This window comes from Tachysurus vachellii, chromosome 1 (genome assembly GCF_030014155.1).
Source record: "Tachysurus vachellii isolate PV-2020 chromosome 1, HZAU_Pvac_v1, whole genome shotgun sequence".
In the NCBI taxonomy this organism is placed as follows: Eukaryota; Metazoa; Chordata; class Actinopteri; order Siluriformes; family Bagridae; genus Tachysurus; species Tachysurus vachellii.
This window is the reverse complement of record NC_083460.1, coordinates 43,421,663-43,439,615: the sequence shown is the minus strand read 5'-3', so window position 1 is coordinate 43,439,615 and position 17,953 is coordinate 43,421,663. Positions and strand designations below refer to the sequence as shown.

The 17,953-nt window shown below is 43.1% G+C and overlaps 1 protein-coding gene across 1 annotated transcript in view; it reads left to right on the top strand.

Moving 5' to 3' along the window:
• Nucleotides 1–5,434: 5,434 nt before the first annotated feature.
• Nucleotides 5,435–17,953, top strand: part of LOC132856422 (gastrula zinc finger protein XlCGF7.1-like) — a 126,954-nt gene continuing 114,435 nt past the window's right edge. Inside the window, 3 exon segments of the mRNA XM_060886061.1 lie at nucleotides 5,435–5,542; nucleotides 6,387–6,438; nucleotides 6,441–6,808. Coding sequence (XP_060742044.1) covers nucleotides 5,435–5,542; nucleotides 6,387–6,438; nucleotides 6,441–6,808 — 528 coding nt within the window.

The window sequence follows — 17,953 nt, the reverse complement described above, 5'->3', positions numbered from 1 at the left end:
CTGAGAGGGTGGTTGCGCCGCCTGCTTGCATGGCAAACAGATGTGAGAAGCCTCATCCTTTTGTTTCCTGAGGGTGCTGGTTTCTCTCATTTTCTCGAGAGCGGGCCCAAATAAACCCTTAGTCGGGTCGTAAGGGACATCCATCACCTCCACTTTCTGAGCGTCGCCCAGGCCTGACAGGTTTAACCACAGTGCTCTCTCACCTGAGACCGGCCAGGCCCATTATGTGGCTGCAGCCCTGAACCGCACCGCATGCGGAGCGCAAAATCAGATCGTATACGACACAGATTTTGTCCCAGAGTGCCGGGTTCGGTACTCCTGAGTCCAACTGCCGCCCCATCTCCTCCAAAATCTCCGCTTGATATGCTGACAGTAAAGTCACAGCATTCAGCGAGCATACAGACTGCCCCGCGTACTTGTACATCCTCTGAAAGGTCGTGGCGGTCAAACGGTCCGTCTTACTCGGCAGTGAAAACTGCAATGAGGAGGAAACAGATTGTCGATTCGGATGGAGGTGATAAGCCACTGAAGGCTCCACTGCTGGGGGTCTGGCCAACCCCAGCTTCTCCATCCCGTCAATCTCCAACATCGAGTGTCCCTTGGTGGGGAGCTTGCTCTTAAAGGGGCTAGACCAATATCAAGACATCTCCTTCATGCATGCAGGCATGGCAGGCAGGAGCTGTCTCACTGCCAAGTGGCTCAGCGGCAGCCTTTTCCCTCTCACGGCTCCTTGGGCAACTTTGGCGGCTGGCCAGGCTAGGCCCAGCTTCGCCGCGGCCCGTTTGCACACCTCGTGCAGGCTGCTGTCAGCAGGGGGGGCCGAATCGGTCTTGCTAGGTGGTCTAGACTGTTGGACTGAGAAGGGGGAATTGTCTTCCTCCTCTTCGTCGTCCATGCCCAGGTCAGAGTTAGCATCGCCATCTGCGTCCTCGTCCCCCAATTCGTTATCCACTTGCGTGAGCAGGCCATCGAACCACGGAGGCATGTCCGGGGATTCGGCTTCCATCATGTCTGCCCAGCTCTTGCTAGCTCACGGCAGATGGGCCGTAGTTGTCGAGGCAGCTTCAGACAGGCAAGGGTCCTGCTGGTTAGCTACCGACACTTTCAGCCTCCTTTCCAAGATTTTCACCGGCAATGACGCACAGTGAGCACATGTCTGCGGGTCCGCTAGCGACGTCCCATACACACTATGCACATAGGATGAGGGTCCCTGCCCGAGATGGTAGCTCCACATGATGATGGACAAGGGTGGGATACAGCCTCCTTAGTCTTTGACTCATGCCCTTTGCCAGGGTTATCGCGGTCGACATAGTGCAGTCTAAAGACTCGTCACAACACGTTAGCCTGTTAGACTTTGAATTAAACCTTCGGTAGGTCCGCCTTGACCCGTAACCTGAAGTAAATTAGATGTTTCCTACCGCTGTAACTAAATACGCAGCAGGAGATCAGAATAGCTCGCCACGACGCGGACGCTATTCCAAATTAGGGTTGTCACTCACCACAATCCCCTACTGATGTCGCGTTCGGCGACGGAATCCAATGACGGTCCGTCTATTGAACAGTTAAGCTTTCTTCTCCCACGGGAAGAAAGCGAGAATGACGCAGACAGGGGTCGATCTGGCTGATATAGGCAGGGCGGAGCCTGGTCGCAGGTCGACCTGTCTGTCAAAGACAGACGTGGTGTCATAAGAGCTTCCGTAGTTGGTCATGCCCAAAGCGATTCCCATAGTGAAACACTGAGCGAAGTTAGAAAAAGAACTTGTATCGTTTGGTAAAGTTCTTCTGTAAAGCACACAGTTCTATACTGTAAGTGTATATGTATTTGTTTACAGTTCAGTGGGAATTAGACACGGTGTGAAGTCAGTAGACGGTATGTCCGGGCGTGCGAGAGCAAGATCACGTGGCAGAGAGACTGGGGCCCCAGGCGCAGTAAGGATGCAGCATTTATACTGTTTTAAACTAATATTGATTGTTAAAGTTTCTGTTTCTGGGTGTGCATCAGGAAAAGTGCTTTAGACAAACACGAGTTTTTTTGTTATTCATAAACATTGTGCTTGTGTTAAAATAAGTGATTTTTTTTTACCCTCACAAACTCAACAAAACAGTTTTTAGAACATTGCATGTACTATAAAAGGTTTAAATTAATATTAGAGGTGTTATTGGTTGAAATTCATGATATGGTCGTATAGAAAAATCACGGTGTAGATCGACCACCTTAAAAACGCACAAACGACCAGGAAAAGACTTTTCGTGTGTTATTGTGTATGATAAACGATGGCTGGAGCGATGAGTCGTAAAAAAGCGCCTAATGATTACACTGATTGCTCTGATATAACCGTTACTGAGGATAGTGTGGAGTAAGGGTAAGTGCGTAGTTGCTGAATGTGGAGGGGGGGTTAAGAAGGAATTTGTATCCTAAGCTTCTAACACACCATGTTTATGCCCAGCAACCGCCTCTGCCTCAGAAGGAAGCTCAAGCCGTGTGGCCACCACCGCCTGAGAGAGAGCTCCAAGGGAGGGGAAGACAGAAATTTGCCTCTGTGGCGGCGGCAGAAGGTAGTTTTTAATTATCAAAGTATCCTGACGTTTAGCTGATCTCAGACATTTTTTCCTGTCAGCTTAAATAATTGTAATAAACATATTAATATGTGCTTAATAAGTACTAATAAATAGCCAATATTCTATCAATTTTCATGCTAATAAGCAACTAGTTAAATGACCCTAAAGTAAAGTGTTACTGTGCATGTTATGGAAGAATGCAAGTACATGCAGGGGGGGGTGGCCTCAATGGCCCTCCAGTAAGCAGTGTGCTGTGTGTAAGTGACCGAGGAATGCAGGGTACAAATTAAACTTAATTTGCATTAAATCTTTTTGTTTTAAACAAGCAAAATTTTTTTAACTACATTTAAGTTCCTTTTTATAGGCAACTCTGCATTTTTTTAAATTAACAGTTTATCACCATATATTCCCGTTAATTCCCATGGAAAGTTTCCAGCCTTGAAAATTCCTGGAATTTTGCAACCCTATGTACAATACACCAGCCCCATAGCAGTGACTTGTGTCCTGTTTGTGTTTTGTAAATTCAGGTGATGAAATGTCATGTGATGCAATGATGAACTCTGTGGAACACATCACACCTGTGGATGAACAGAAATATATAAAAAAGGAAGAACCTGAAGATGAAGATTATCTCAGTAAGACAGCAGGGTTCAGATTGAATCTCATACATTTTATGGGCTCTATTTGTTCCAACCTGTTATTCAGAGGTTTACTGTACTTGAGGTGAAATCATTTTAATGTAATTTCAGGTGTAAATTACAGCCACACTGCCCAATTCAGGTGGAATTTCAGGTGTAGCATCAGGCTTTGTGGAAAATCTAGGCGAACAAAGTGGATTTCAGAGCAAGCATGTTAAAGAGGAAGAGATTACAGGTAAAGACTTCCTCTATACAACCACAATATGGGCTTAAGTATCACTGATATTGTAACACTCCATCTATGCTATCCATAGCTATCTATGCTATGTTATACATTTCATTGCAAAGAAAACAAATCAATCTGTTTTATTACACTCTGTAATTTTACATCATTCATTATACACAATTAGTGCATAGTGCAATGGTGGCTAAATGGGCTCTGGGTTGTTGATCAGAAGATCTGGCTTCAAGCTCCTGCACTGTCAATCTCCCACCTTTGGGCAAAACCCTTGAGCTTGAGCAAGGCCCATAACCCCTTCTGCACCAGCACAGGCTCTTAGGACCTGGTAGGCTGCCTTCCTGATGTTCCTGCCTTCCTAACCTGAAAACATTGTTCATGTTGTGATCAGGGATTATGAAAGCATTTCCCTCTCCTTTACACTCCCCAAGCTGCACATCTGCATCCACAAGCTTATAGCATGACCCTGTTGGTGCTGTTACTCTAGCTTCCTTCCAAAGACCCTCTTTGCCTCCTTCACACTCCTTGAACCCAGCCTTCTACTTGATATTCCAATGGTTTTATCCACCAATGGCTCGATCTCCCAAATGATGGACGAGACTCTGCCTTGTAGTCATATTTGACTGTAGCAGTGGTGCAAGACTGGATGACTTCTAGAATCTCTTTTGCTGTTACAGTTGAAAAGTCTTCAGCAGTCAGGAAGGATGAAGATGTTGTGGAACTTATGAGAATCTTGTGCAAAAGCTTCAAACTTTTCCTTTTAAAAGAAGGTCTTAGCCCTTTTGGCTGTCTCTAGATACTATGACTACAACATCAGAAGGATCTGGCCATTTTTATTCACACATGCTGCTCAGGTGATTATTCAGTCTCTTGACATTTTAAGACTGGTCTGAACGCAATTTTGTCCTCTGCAAATAATCCAAAATGCAGCTGCAGGACTTGTTTTCAACCTGCTTAAGTTCTCACATACTTCTCCACTGCTGCGCTTCTCCACTAGTTTCCAGTTGCTGCATGTTTAAAACACTGATGCTTGTCTACAAAGCCAAAAACGGACCAGCACTCTTTCGTCAAAACTCTTGTCAATCCTCACACTGCACATTGCTCCTTCAGATGTACTAGCACTGCTCGACTGGTCCATCACTAAGCGGTAATTATACAGCAGGACACATTTCTGTTCTGGTCTAGTAGGCTCTAGTCTGTAACCTGGTGAATCAGTGTTGATGTATTCACTGATAGTCTACAATGGACTTTTGTACGTGACTCTGGAAAAGGGCATCTGCCAAATGCCATAAATGTAAATGATGTTTAACAATAGACACACTCATCCTCCCCATGATTTTCCTGTTGTCTTTGAACAGCCCTTGCATGGTCCAGTAAAGCAGAGGTCATTGCAGTACAGAATGTCCTTCTAGAACTTAAACCTGGCCATGATCAAGCTTGCACTCTAGAGACCAGGTATTTGCTAGCAGGATATTAAGCAGGGGAGCATAGTTTATGCAAGCTCTCAGTCTTAGAAGCAAGGATATACTTTTATTGTATTGATGTCCCGATGATGTGCTGTGCTGACCTTACTGACCTTTTAAGTCTGCCTTTACCCAGTAGGATGGCATAGATGAGCCAGGTAGTTATCGAGCACTGATTCGATAGATGGATTTGATGGAACTCTATAGAATTCACAGCAGTTGCACAGGGCAGGTTTTGCTTTTTCAGGTGGCAAAGAAGGTACCTCCTCTGCTGTGCTTTAGTGGTGAGGATGACAGTTATGTTATTCTGCCAAATTAATTTTTGATGGTGGTGCCAAAAAAGAATCAGTGCTGAACAACTGTGTAACACTGGACGGTGTGTAGGGTCTTTTTAAATTCCACTGTCATCCCAAGAGTCTTATCAGTGTTAAACTCCAGGTTATTGTGTCTGCATTAGAGCTAGAGCCTTTCCACCTCCTATGTAGGCTTAGACCCGTCACCATTAGCACATTTTATGGATTTTGACAATACGTTTAATGGAGAAGCGCAGAAAGAACAAGCAGTGGATCCAAGTACTGGATGTGATTTGTCCCAGCTTCACTTGCTGCTCTCGGTTGGGTAGGAAAAATGTGATCCAGTTACAGGTGAGTTTTGGCATGGAGATCTGAGTTTGTGGTGAATGATGTTTGGCGTGATCATATTAAATGAGTCCAGGAAAACAAATTGTGTAAAGTGCAAGAACTATTTTATCTGTGTGGAAATGGAAAAGGAGAGGTGTTGACTCGGGGGAAGCGTTGATGGCTTGTTAATGAATATTGAACCTGGAGAACACATGTTCAGGTTTTTTTGTAGAGTGTTGTCCGAGTTCAGTGGTGTTAAGTAGTTCATGAGGGGTTGCAGGCCTCTCCACACTGATGGTGGGACATCAGCGGAAAATGTGTTTCTTAGTTTCTCAGAATAGAGTTTTTTAGCTCTTCTGATTTTATTTTGTCACTGGGTTTCTCTTGTCAAAAATGCTGAACCTTTTCACATCTGTACTTAGTGTTGTCCAGTTATGATCCAGTTACACAGGACGCCTGTAAATACCAGGTGTGAATGGGGCCATATGCCATCTGTTCATTGCACTAGCAGGAGCCTTGGGGACAGGAGAAAAGCACAGGGATCCATCACAGCACTAAGGGCTTGATTTTGGTTTACTGTATTGGCTTGATCTTGTGATTATAGTGGTTAAAAACTAAAATCCCCTCATTACACAATGAGTTTGTAATGACTTTTATTTCATCTCCAGAAAAAGTTGATGCCCAATTGGAAGTCTTCCCCTGCTTCATATGTTCACTTTCGTATTCATCTCAAATGTTGCTCCATGAACACACCACAAGATGCCACCCTGATCAATATGATACACCGATCAAATCAGGAGACATGTGTCAGAATCGTATGCCAGTAAGAAGCTCCAGTATTTAGCAAACAATCTCTGGGCCTCTGCAGAAAGAGGTCCATCAGTTCTTGCAGTGTGGGAAGAGTTTCACTGACCATAAAAACTGAGAAGACACCAGTACATTCACAAAGGTGAGAAACCACATCATTGCTCACAGTGTGGGAAGAATTTTTTTCGACAGCGTGATCTCCAACTACACCAGTGCACTCACACTGGAGAGAAGCCACATTGCTGTCCGGAGTGTGGGAAGAGTTTCGCCAATCAGAGAAATCTCCAAACACACCAGCGCATTCATACAGGAGAAAAGCCATTTCACTGCTCGGAGTGTGGGAAGAGTTTTACGCATCAGAGTCATCTCCAAACACACCAGCTCATTCATACAGGAGAGAAGCCGTATCACTGCTCGGAGTGTGGGAAGAGTTTTAGGGATCAGAGTAATCTCCAAAGACACCAGCGCATTCATACAGGAGAAGCCGTATCACTGCTCAGAGTGTGGGAAGAGTTTTAAGTAGAAGAGTCATCTCCAAACACACCAACGCGGAGAGAAGGTTTGCTCGTGATGTGGTGTGGTGTGGTGTGATGAGGTGAGGTGTGATGTGATGAGGTGTGGTGTGGTGAGGTGTGGTGAGGTCTGATGTGGTGAGGTGTGATGAGGTGAGGTGTGATGAGGTGTGGTGAGGTGTGATGTGGTGTGATGAGGTGTGGTGTGATGAGATGAGGTGTGGTGTGATGAGGTGTGGTGAGGTGTGATGTGGTGTGATGTGATGTGATGTGTGATGAGGTGTGGTGTGGTGATGTGTGATGTGATGTGGTGTGATGTGATGTGTGATGTGATGTGTTGATAGATATTTTGAGTGGAGTAACTGCCATACAACATGCACCTTGGTTATCCTTATGTGATAATCACATCCAATACAATAAAGAAACAAAGTGAAATTAATGCAGCAAAATGAGAGAAACAAAATAAAAGACAACAAAGACACAAAGCAAGAAAGAAGGAAGTTATGGAAAATAAACTAAAGGAAATGGGGACACTGTTGTATGAAATAAAGAAACTGAATGTATCTGATTAAAACTGTGAAGAAGAGATCCAGAAGGAAGCTGATACAACAACAGGAGGAACAGACACTGTACTTAGACAGTTGGATAAAGGCCCATCATCTTGCTGAAAGAAGATTATTGAATTGTTTTAAGTTTTCTTTTTCATTTTATAGAATGAAAAGTTTCCATTACCTTTATATGAATTTTATTTTTCATTTTATAGAATGACACGTATCATTTACCTTTATATGGATTTATGTAACCATTTTGTGATTAGGAAGTGATATAATGTTCAATAGTATGTGTTAACTCGAATGACAACAAACAAATAGTTCATTTTTTCCTTTTAATTTGAAACTTTATTGTCCGTAACACAGAACTAAAGCAAACTCTGCTCACAACGTAAAAAGACATCAACATCCGAAACACGAGGCTTTCTCCACCCCGTTAGCACCCCCACAAGGACCGGATATGAAACTAACAATCTCCCTTTTAAAAAAAAATAAATAAATAACCAAATACATCTTTTATAAAGAGCGGAAGAAAACATTATCCTAAAAAGAAGAGGTGAACATTCATTCATTCATTAATCTTCTACCGCTTATCCGAACTACCTCGATTCACGGGGAGCCTGTGCCTATCTTAGGCGTCATCGGGCATCAAGGCAGGATACACCCTGGACAGAGTGCCAACCCATCGCAGGGCACACACACACTCATTCACTCACGCAATCACACACTAGGGACAATTTTCCAGAGATGCCAATCAACCTACCATGCATGTCTTTGGACCGGGGGAGGAAACCGGAACGCACGGGGAGAACATGCAAACTCCACACACACAAGGTGGAGGCGGGAATCGAACCCCGACCCTGGAGGTGTGAGGCGAGCGTGCTAACCACTAAGCCACCGTGCCCCCCAAGAGGTGAACATATTTAACAAAATTAAATAACAGCAACATCTCTTTAAAAAGATCATTATCCTTTTTTTTTCACATTTATGTTTAACTTATTTATGTTCCCATACACCTTCACTAAGGGTTTTTAGTAGTAACAAAGTAAAAGCTCCCTTCTTGGTCAGAGAGTCAGCAAGTTGCTGCTTTGTAGCAGACCAAAGGATCTGCTTGATGTTTCCCGAGTGGATTAGTTCTTTTATGCTGCTGATCTCAAGACGAAGTCTTTTTTCTGTAACAGACTTTGTGGACTTCACAGCATCAAAAAGAGAATGATTGTCAGTTACACAGATAATTGGCAGGTTGTTTAAGGCAATGCTACCTGTTATAATTTCTGAATAAAGAGAAGATATACACATCCCATTATCAATACCATCGGCAAGCGCCAGAGTTTCTCCTGCCAAAGTGCTTCTGACGACTCTTCTGATTCTCTTAGATTGCCAGGAGATAGGAGAAAATTTTCCATCTTCTCCCACAAAGAAAATTAGATGGCCACCTTGAGTACCACCATCCGGAAGATTTCCCATTGAGGCATCACTAAAAACAACCAGTTTCAGGGAACAGTTTCTTGCAAAGTCTGAACAGTAGCATGCAAAGTCTGAACAGTAGCATGCAAAGTCTGAACAGTAGCATGTTTTGTAGTTGAAGCAAAAAGAGAAGTGTCACACATTATATCTGGTCTACTCTGTCTAGCAACCCACTGGATTTGTCCAATTTTAGACTTCCAAGTTTGTCATTGGAGCTGTACGTTGCATAGTTCTGATTGGATCCATAACAAAAGGTTGAAGATTATTTATATATGTACTTTGATGTACATGTATTTCTCCATTTCCAGAAGAGATTTCCATTCCCACATAATTAAAACTATCACTCTCTTGATGGCCAACTTCAAAAGCTGTTTTCAAATGTGGGATGACCAAAGAGGAAAACGTTTCCGAACCAGCTCACAGAAAATCATCAACATGAGAGGCGAGGATTCCAGTCAACTCACTGTTGTCGTCAAGCCAGTAGAACACTGCAGGGTCAATCTGTGATACTTTATTGTACCAGTACAGAGAAGCATCCGCCAAACCATACACACATTTGTTTAGTTTCCATAGCGTTCCTTTGCACATTGCTTCTGGAAGAGGACGAATATAGAAATTTCTAGACAATTCTTTTCCTTGAAGAAAAGAGTTTAGGTGCCATTTCCTTTGACATATGACTGCCATAACAACTCTTAGAGAATCTGAAGCACAAGTAGGAGATTCTTTAGGAAGGTCACTGACATTTTGTTCTTCGAATCCTCTTGCGACTAGCCTTGCCTTAGGCACTTTGCCATCAGGTGTTTCTTTGACTGAACACACCCACCTTGTGCTGATACATTTTTGACCATCATCTTTTACTTCCTTAAACAGACAGTTACTTTTCCAGTTGTCCAACTCGGTTTTCTTAGCTGCAGCAAAAGTTTCGTCTTCAATAATTACAGTAGCACATCACTTTCATGGTGAGGATTACCTTGTACTGTGGTGACTGGGGTAATAATCTGAAGGTCATCGACTAGTGTTAAGTCAGCTTACCCAGTAACACCTGCAACAGTCTCTGGGTGGGTGTACTGTAGATTGTACCAGTCTTTGTGTTTTCCTGTTGCTTTTCCTGCTCTGCTAAGAATTTGTGCTGTTCGTGACTCATCGCTTTCTCTGTCTGTAAAGATAATGGTTTGTCCCGCTTTCACTTTAGTACAACTTCTCGCATCTTCTCCTGACTGAGTCAGTGTGTCATCTTGTTCATCAATTTCACCTTCAACATTTGCTTGTGATTTCTCCATGCTATCAGTGTCATCGTTGTATTCCATTCTGGTTAAAACTGCAGGTTGTAAAACAGTACTGGTCTCAATGTCTTGTTCTTTTGCATCTCCGTCTTCCTGTATTGTGTGAATTTCATCTGTCTTTTGGAGCCTAGAATGGCGCACACGAACATAAGTACCTCCATGCCTTACAAAAATCACTGCCCTGTCCTGGCCAATCACGATACCTGGGCCTTTCCACTGTGCACAATCTGCATGCTTGTAGTAAACTTTGTCACCAGTCTCATATCTCTCATCTGTAGATCGTAACTGTTTACGCAAAGATCATCGGATTCTTTCAGAGCATTCAGACTGTGTAAACGCTCTCCTTGCAGCATGTAAAACTGATATGTGCTGTCCTACCAAAGTACTTGTACTACTACTTTCCAGAGCTGGTGGTTTGTCAGTAAGGACTGATGGTAGGTTTGGATTTTGACCAAATACAAGCTGGTAGGGACTGAAACCATGGACATTTTGCATTGAGTTCTTTGCCATCAGTGCCCAATCCAGGGTGGTTTTCCAGTCACATCTGTTGTCATTTTTCACTTTAGTATAGTATATATAGTATATATACATTAGTATATCTGTAAGCGTCTGATTGTGTCTTTCCAAAAGACCATTACTCCAGGCACTATATCCTGCAGAGGTCTTTACCTCAATGTTGAACTTTTCTGCCATGCACCTAATTTCGTCGTTGTTAAACTCCCCACCATTGTCACTAAACAGTCTTTTAGGTGGACCATGTATGCTAATCCAGCAGTGAATGAAGATCTTTACAATTTCACTTGCCTTTTTGGTGCTCATAATAACTCCAGCACTAAAGCGAGTGAAGTGGTCAATAACATGAAGATACCACACTCCTGTATCCAGTTCATGCAGGTCTATGGCTACCCTTTCATTGTAACCTGAGGCCATAGGCAGTCCCACCGCAGGCTTAGGTTTGGGCTTGCTGTATTTCACACATGTTTCACGGTGATCTACTATGTCCTTTAAGATAACAATGCACTCCTCATCATGATTACCTGAACTAATCAGCAGCTTTTTTAACCTATCCACAGTGGCATGTCCAAACTGTTTATGCAACTTTATTAGGACTTCTCTCTTTTTTTTTGAAGTCATGTTCTCTTTCACAAAAAGAACTTTACAGGTTTATGTCCTAATGTAATGTCCTGATGAGGTAAGCTCAAGAGTCACAGGGTGTTTGAACATTATTGCTGTGTCATACTGAAGATCCAGCACAGCACCTGCTCTTTTTAAGGATGTTTTGTTCAAAAGCAAAGGGATATCAGCTGGGACTACTTCAGTCTCAATGTAACATTTGGTCTGTCCAATCATGGCTGGAACCTTAACCTGTTTTGTAGAGTGTACAACTTTTCCATCACCAAACTTGAAAGCTCTTGCGCTATCTGTGCCTTTCAACTTTTATAACTCTGCTGTTTTTAGTCCACTGACGTAGTGGTCAAACCATTTCTGTCCGCACACCGTTTTAGTACAGGCTGTATCAATAACTGCTGACCCAAGTGATTCAACCATAAACACTTCTGCATTTGACAAAGTTTCTTTAGAAAACAAAGTGATGTTGCATTGCTCTACATCCTCAGTCAGTTTTGCCTGTCCAGTTCTGTGAGGGCAGTCTTTTGCCCAGTGATATGTACTCTGACAGATGGCACATTTAGATCGCCTGCCATATCTATTGAGAGGATTCATTCCTTCCTGCATTTTCAGTGGTCTTTGTAGACGTGGCTTGTTTTCTTTCTTACTAGAATCAGTGAAACATGCAGACTCACCAGTAAAGAGACTTCCACGCATGTAATTTTCCCCAAAAATTCGTTTCAGAGCAGACTTCATGTCGCTAACTGTTTATCTTTAGCATCGAGACCCGCTGTGTCGAGACCAGCTTGTTATATTTGCTTTCAAACTCGAAGATGTAATCAGCCATCGGGATTCTGTGCTCTCGTGTGATACGATCAAACTCCGTATACGCGTCGTATTGGCGGTCTTTTTCTTCTTTCAGGAATACAGAGTCCAACTTGTCTAGAATGGTCTTCATACCATCATCCTTGTTTAGATCATCCGCGGATATTTCCAAAGCAGCATTTCGCACTCTCCCTGTTAACAATAGCGTGACAGTCAGTGCTTGTTTCTTTTTCTCCAGCTCTGTGACACACGTCCAAATTGCCACCTCATTTTTCCAACTCTCATAACACTTCTTTTCACCAAACTGTGGTGGGACCTTGTAGTTTCCCGCAGCCATCCTCTGCTACCAATGTTAACTCGAATGACAACAAACAAATAGTTCCTTTTTCCTTTTACTTTGAAACTTTATTGTCCGCAACACAGAACTAAAGCAAACTCCTCTCACACCGTAAAAACACATCAACATCCGAATCACGAGGCTTTCTCCACCCCGTTAGCGCCCCCACAAGGACCGGATATCAAATTAACAGTATGTTTAGATATTAAGACAGAGAGTAACAGTGAAAGCTTAAAAGGAAATCACAAGTTTTTGTGTCAGCAGCATAAGAATACACAAGCAGCCGTGCAGCTGAGGAGACTTCTCAGGATGTTTTGCAGAAGCATGAGATCATGAGAGACCTGACAGGATGCTGACAGAAGCAGAATATATAATATATAATATAATATAAGGTATAAATAGGGTTTTAGATCCAGTTATCGGTGTGCATTCACCTTGAGGCAAGTTCATTGTGTTATACTTTGTTATTGCTTATAGAGGGTGCATCAGGAGAACAAACGCAGGCTTACACTTGGAGAGTGTTTCTTGGTTTGTTTTATCTTTGCATTTTACTTATTTCTACTTACGCTAGAATTGTTTGACTATTTGAAGGAGATTTTGTTTGTAATTTTCTTTTCTTTTACCTTACATATATTACACACATTTATCTGTATTACACTGCTTTTAATAAAAACCAGTGTAATACAGATAAATGTGTGTAATATATGTAATATATGCTTTAATATATTATATAAAATATATATATATATATAAAAAGCATAATATATGCTTTTTTAATAAAAATCTAGCCATGGGGGTCACAGTCCAGTGACTTCTGTGCCGGTCCCAAGCCCGGATAAATAGAGAGGGTTGCGTCAGGAAGGGCATCCGGCATAAAACATTGCCAAATCTAACCATGCGAGTTGTCAGTAAGAATTTCATACCGGATCGGTCGAGGCCCGGGTTAACAACGACCGCCATCGGCGCCGTTGACCTACAGGGCGCCGGTGGAAATTGGGCTACTGTTGGTCGAAGGAGTAGAGGAGGGAGGAGAGTGCACAGACAGAGAGAGAAGAGGAAAGGTAAGAGTGTAGGACTGAGAATAGGGACTCTGAATGTTGGTACTATGACAGGGAAAGGTAGAGAGCTGGCTGATATGATGGAGAGAAGGAAGGTGGATATACTGTGTGTACAGGAGACCAAGTGGAAGGGTAGCAAGGCTCGTAGTATAGGAGCAGGATTCAAGCTGTTTTATTATGGTGTGGATAGTAAGAGAAATGGGGTAGGTGTGGTCCTGAAGGAGGAGTTTGTGAGGAATGTTCTGGAGGTGAAGAGAGTGTCAGACAGGGTGATGAGTCTGAAGTTAGAGATTGAAGGGGTGATGTTGAATGTTGTTAGTGGTTATGCCCCACAGGTAGGTTGTGAGTTAGAGGAGAAAGAGAGATTCTGGTGTGAATTCGATGAGGTGATTGAGAGTATTCCCACGGGTGAGAGAGTGGTGATAGGAGCAGATTTTAATGGACATGTTGGTGAGGGGAACACAGGTGATGAGGAGGTGATGGGCAAGTTTGGAGTTAAGGAAAGGAACCTTGAAGGACAGATGGTAGTAGACTTTGCTAAGAGGATGGACATGGCTGTGGTTAACACGTATTTTCAGAAGAGGGAGGAACATAGAGTGACTTACAAGAGTGGAGGTAGGAGAACACAGGTAGACTACATCCTTTGTAGAAGAGGCAATCTGAAAGAGATTAGTGACTGTAAAGTGGTAGTGGGAGAGAGTGTAGCCAGACAGCATAGGATGGTGGTGTGTAGGATGACTCTGATGGTCTGTAAGAGGAAGAGGTCAAAGATAGAGAAGAAAACTAAGTGGTGGAAGCTGAAAAAGGAGGAATGTTGTGAGGAATTTAGACAGAAGTTGAGGCAGGCTCTGGGTGGTCAGGTAGTGCTGCCGGATGACTGGGAAACTACAGCAGAAGTGATCAGGGAGACAGGGAGAAAGGTGCTGGGTGTGTCATCTGGAAGGAGGAAAGAAGATAAGGAGACTTGGTGGTGGAATGAGGAAGTTCAGGATAGTATACAGAGGAAGAGATTAGCCAAGAAGAAGTGGGATATGGACAGGACTGAAGAGAATAGACAGGAATACAAGGAGTTACAGCGCAGAGTGAAGAGGGAGGTGTCTAAGGCCAAGCAGAAGGCATATGATGAGTTGTACACTAGGTTAGACACTAGAGAAGGAGAGAAGGACTTGTACAGGTTAGCTAGACAGAGGGATCGAGATGGGAAGGATGTGCAGCAAGTTAGAATTATTAAGGATAGAGATGGAAGGGTGCTCACAAGTGAGGAGAGTGTACAGAGGAGATGGAAGGAATACTTTGAGGAGCTGATGAATGAGGAAAATCAGAGGGAAAAAAGAGTAGAAGGGGTGAACTCTGTGGAACAGGAAGTAGATAAGATTAGAAAGGATGAAGTCAGGAAGGCCTTGAAGAGGATGAAAAGTGGAAAGTCAGTTGGTCCTGACGACATCCCGGTAGAGGTCTGGAAGTGTCTAGGAGAGGCAGCAGTGGAATTTTTAACTAGTTTGTTCAACAGGGTTTTAGAAAGTGAGAGGATGCCTGAGGAATGGAGAAGGAGTGTGTTAGTGCCGATCTTTAAGAATAAGGGTGACGTGCAGAGTTGCAGCAACTATAGGGGGATAAAGTTGATGAGCCATACAATGAAGTTGTGGGAAAGAGTAGTGGAAGCTAGGTTAAGGAAGGTGGTGGAAATTTGTGAGCAGCAGTATGGCTTCATGCCCAGAAAGAGCACAACAGATGCAATTTTTGCTCTGAGAATGTTGATGGAGAAGTATAGGGATGGTCAGAGGGAGTTGCACTGTGTGTTTGTAGACTTAGAGAAAGCGTATGACAGGGTGCCAAGAGAAGAGCTGTGGTACTGTATGAGGAAGTCAGGAGTAGCAGAGAAGTATGTCAGAGTGGTGCAGGACATGTATGAGAGGAGCAGGACAGTGGTGAGGTGTGCTGTAGGTCAGACAGAGGAGTTTACAGTGGAGGTGGGACTGCATCAGGGATCGGCTCTGAGCCCCTTCCTGTTTGCTATAGTGATGGACCAGTTGTCAGAGGAGGTCAGACAGGAGTCTCCTTGGACAATGATGTTTGCAGATGACATTGTGATCTGTAGTGAGAGCAGGGAGCAGGTGGAGGAAAACCTGGAGAGGTGGAGGTTTGCGCTGGAGAGAAGAGGAATGAAAGTCAGTCGTAGTAAGACTGAGTACATGTGTGTGAATGAAAGGGAGGGAAGTGGAATAGTAAGGTTACAGGGTGAAGAGGTGAAGAAGGTACAGGAGTTTAAGTACTTGGGGTCAACAGTCCAGAGTAATGGAGAGAGTGGGAAAGAAGTAAAGAAGCGAGTGCAGGCAGGTTGGAGTGGGTGGAGAAAGGTGTCAGGAGTTCTGTGTGATAGGAAAATATCAGCAAGAATCAAGGGGAAGGTGTACAGGACAGTGGTGAGACCGGCCGTGCTGTATGGTTTAGAGACAGTGACACTGAAGAAGAGACAGGAGTCAGAGCTTGAGGTAGCCGAACTGAAGATGTTGAGGTTCTCTTTGGGTGTGACAAGATTGGACAGGATTAGGAACGAGTACATCAGAGGGACAGCCCATGTTGGACGTTTGGGGGACAAAGTTAGGGAGGCGAGATTAAGATGGTTTGGACATGTTCAGAGGAGGGAGAGTGAGTATATTGGTAGGAGAATGTTGGACATGGAGCTGCCAGGCAGGAGGCAAAGAGGAAGTCCAAAGAGGAGGTATATGGATGTAATTAATGAGGATTTGAAGCTAGTGGGTGCAAGTGTTGAGGATGCAGAAGATAGGGTTAGGTGGAGAGAGATGATTCGCTGTGGCGACCCCTGAAGGGAAAAGCCGAAAGAAGAAGAAGAAGATCCCAATCAGATGCAAACAACTCATGCAAAAACCCTTGTTTATCAAACAGTTTAAAGCTCCTTTTTGTAATAAGTCTAGGTTTTACTTTGGGAATTTTAAAATCCCTTATAAAGACAACAGTACAATGATCACTAACATCATCAGGAAAAACCCCTGTATGTGTGTATTTATGGGGTTTGTTTGTTAGTATAATATCTATTAAAGTGGACTTACTTGGATTCTTATAATTTGGTCATGTAGGTGATTCAATAAGTTGAGTAAAATTCACAGAGTCACAATATGCTTTAAACTGATCTGAGTTTGATGTTAACCAGTTCCAATTCAAATCCCCCAATATAACAAGTTCTTTTGAAAGCAGGTCAGATAAAACAGCTGACAGTGAGGTGAGAGCGTCACTGATGGCTGCTGGTGGTCTATAGCAACCAACTATACATAAATGACAATCCTTTCCATATTCCAGGTCAATAGCCAAAAGCTCAAACTGTTTAGGGATAGAAACTGATTTAAGAACAGTAACATGAAAGTTTGATTTGATATTCATTGCAACCCCACCCCCTTTACTTTTACAATCAGCCCGAAACACATTATACCCCTCTAATGCAATGTTGTGGCTTGAGATTGATTTTTTTTAGCCAGTTTTTACGTCTCAGAAATAACCAAAACATCAGCTTTGGTCATCTTGGCCCATATTTGTACTTGATCTAATTTTGACAACAGGCTACAAACATTTAAGTGTTCAATACCAAGGCCTGATCTATTTGAAAAATCCAAAGAAGTTGAAACACTTCCAACTGGACCAGGATTTGGATTAATACCGGCCAGTAAAAGCAACAACATTATCAAATATCGCTTCCTTAGATTTTTTAGTGAAGAATTACATTGTTCTTTACGAGAGTCTGGTAGAGAGATCTTAGGAATGAAAGTAAAGATAGGTGAGCTCTTTGTCCTTATGTCCATTAACACAGAATTACTAACAGCCCGAATTATGAAAATACTGTCCGTACATTTTGTTGGCAGATACATATGGAAGCGCAACAAATGATTCGTCTTATCTTCCGCTTTCCTCGGTATGTCCCATAGGCCGGGCATGAAGATCACCACACAAAAAGGAGCACTTTCATGATATCAACGTAGAAGTGAATATCGTGCAGACAAACTTCGAAACAAGCTCGCTCAGACAGATGTAATTCCACGACCCTTGGCTGCAGATATCCCCGCCGCTACAATGACCTGTGAGCTCCACTTAGTTTAATATCCGGGAGTTCTTCACGAAAAAGCCGTAACTTTCCATTCAGCGATGTTTAACACAACCACTTTCCAAAGCAGCCGTAACTTTCCGTTCACCAATGTTTAACACAACCGCTTTCCAAAGCGAGTCCCGGGGTAGTGCAACAGATAGCACGCTTCACCCAACGCGGTCCGACTCCAATCCAGACTCAATGAGTTCGATTTCAAAGCGGCTTCTTACAATAAACACTCAACTTTTAAAATACAAGATGTACAAGGTGTAAAAAATGTACAACATATATTAAAAAAAACAAACAAACTGCAGACAAACAAATCAGACAAGACAAACAAAAACACAGTGCTGCCATCTTGGATTCCCAAGATGGATCTTGTACAAGATGAA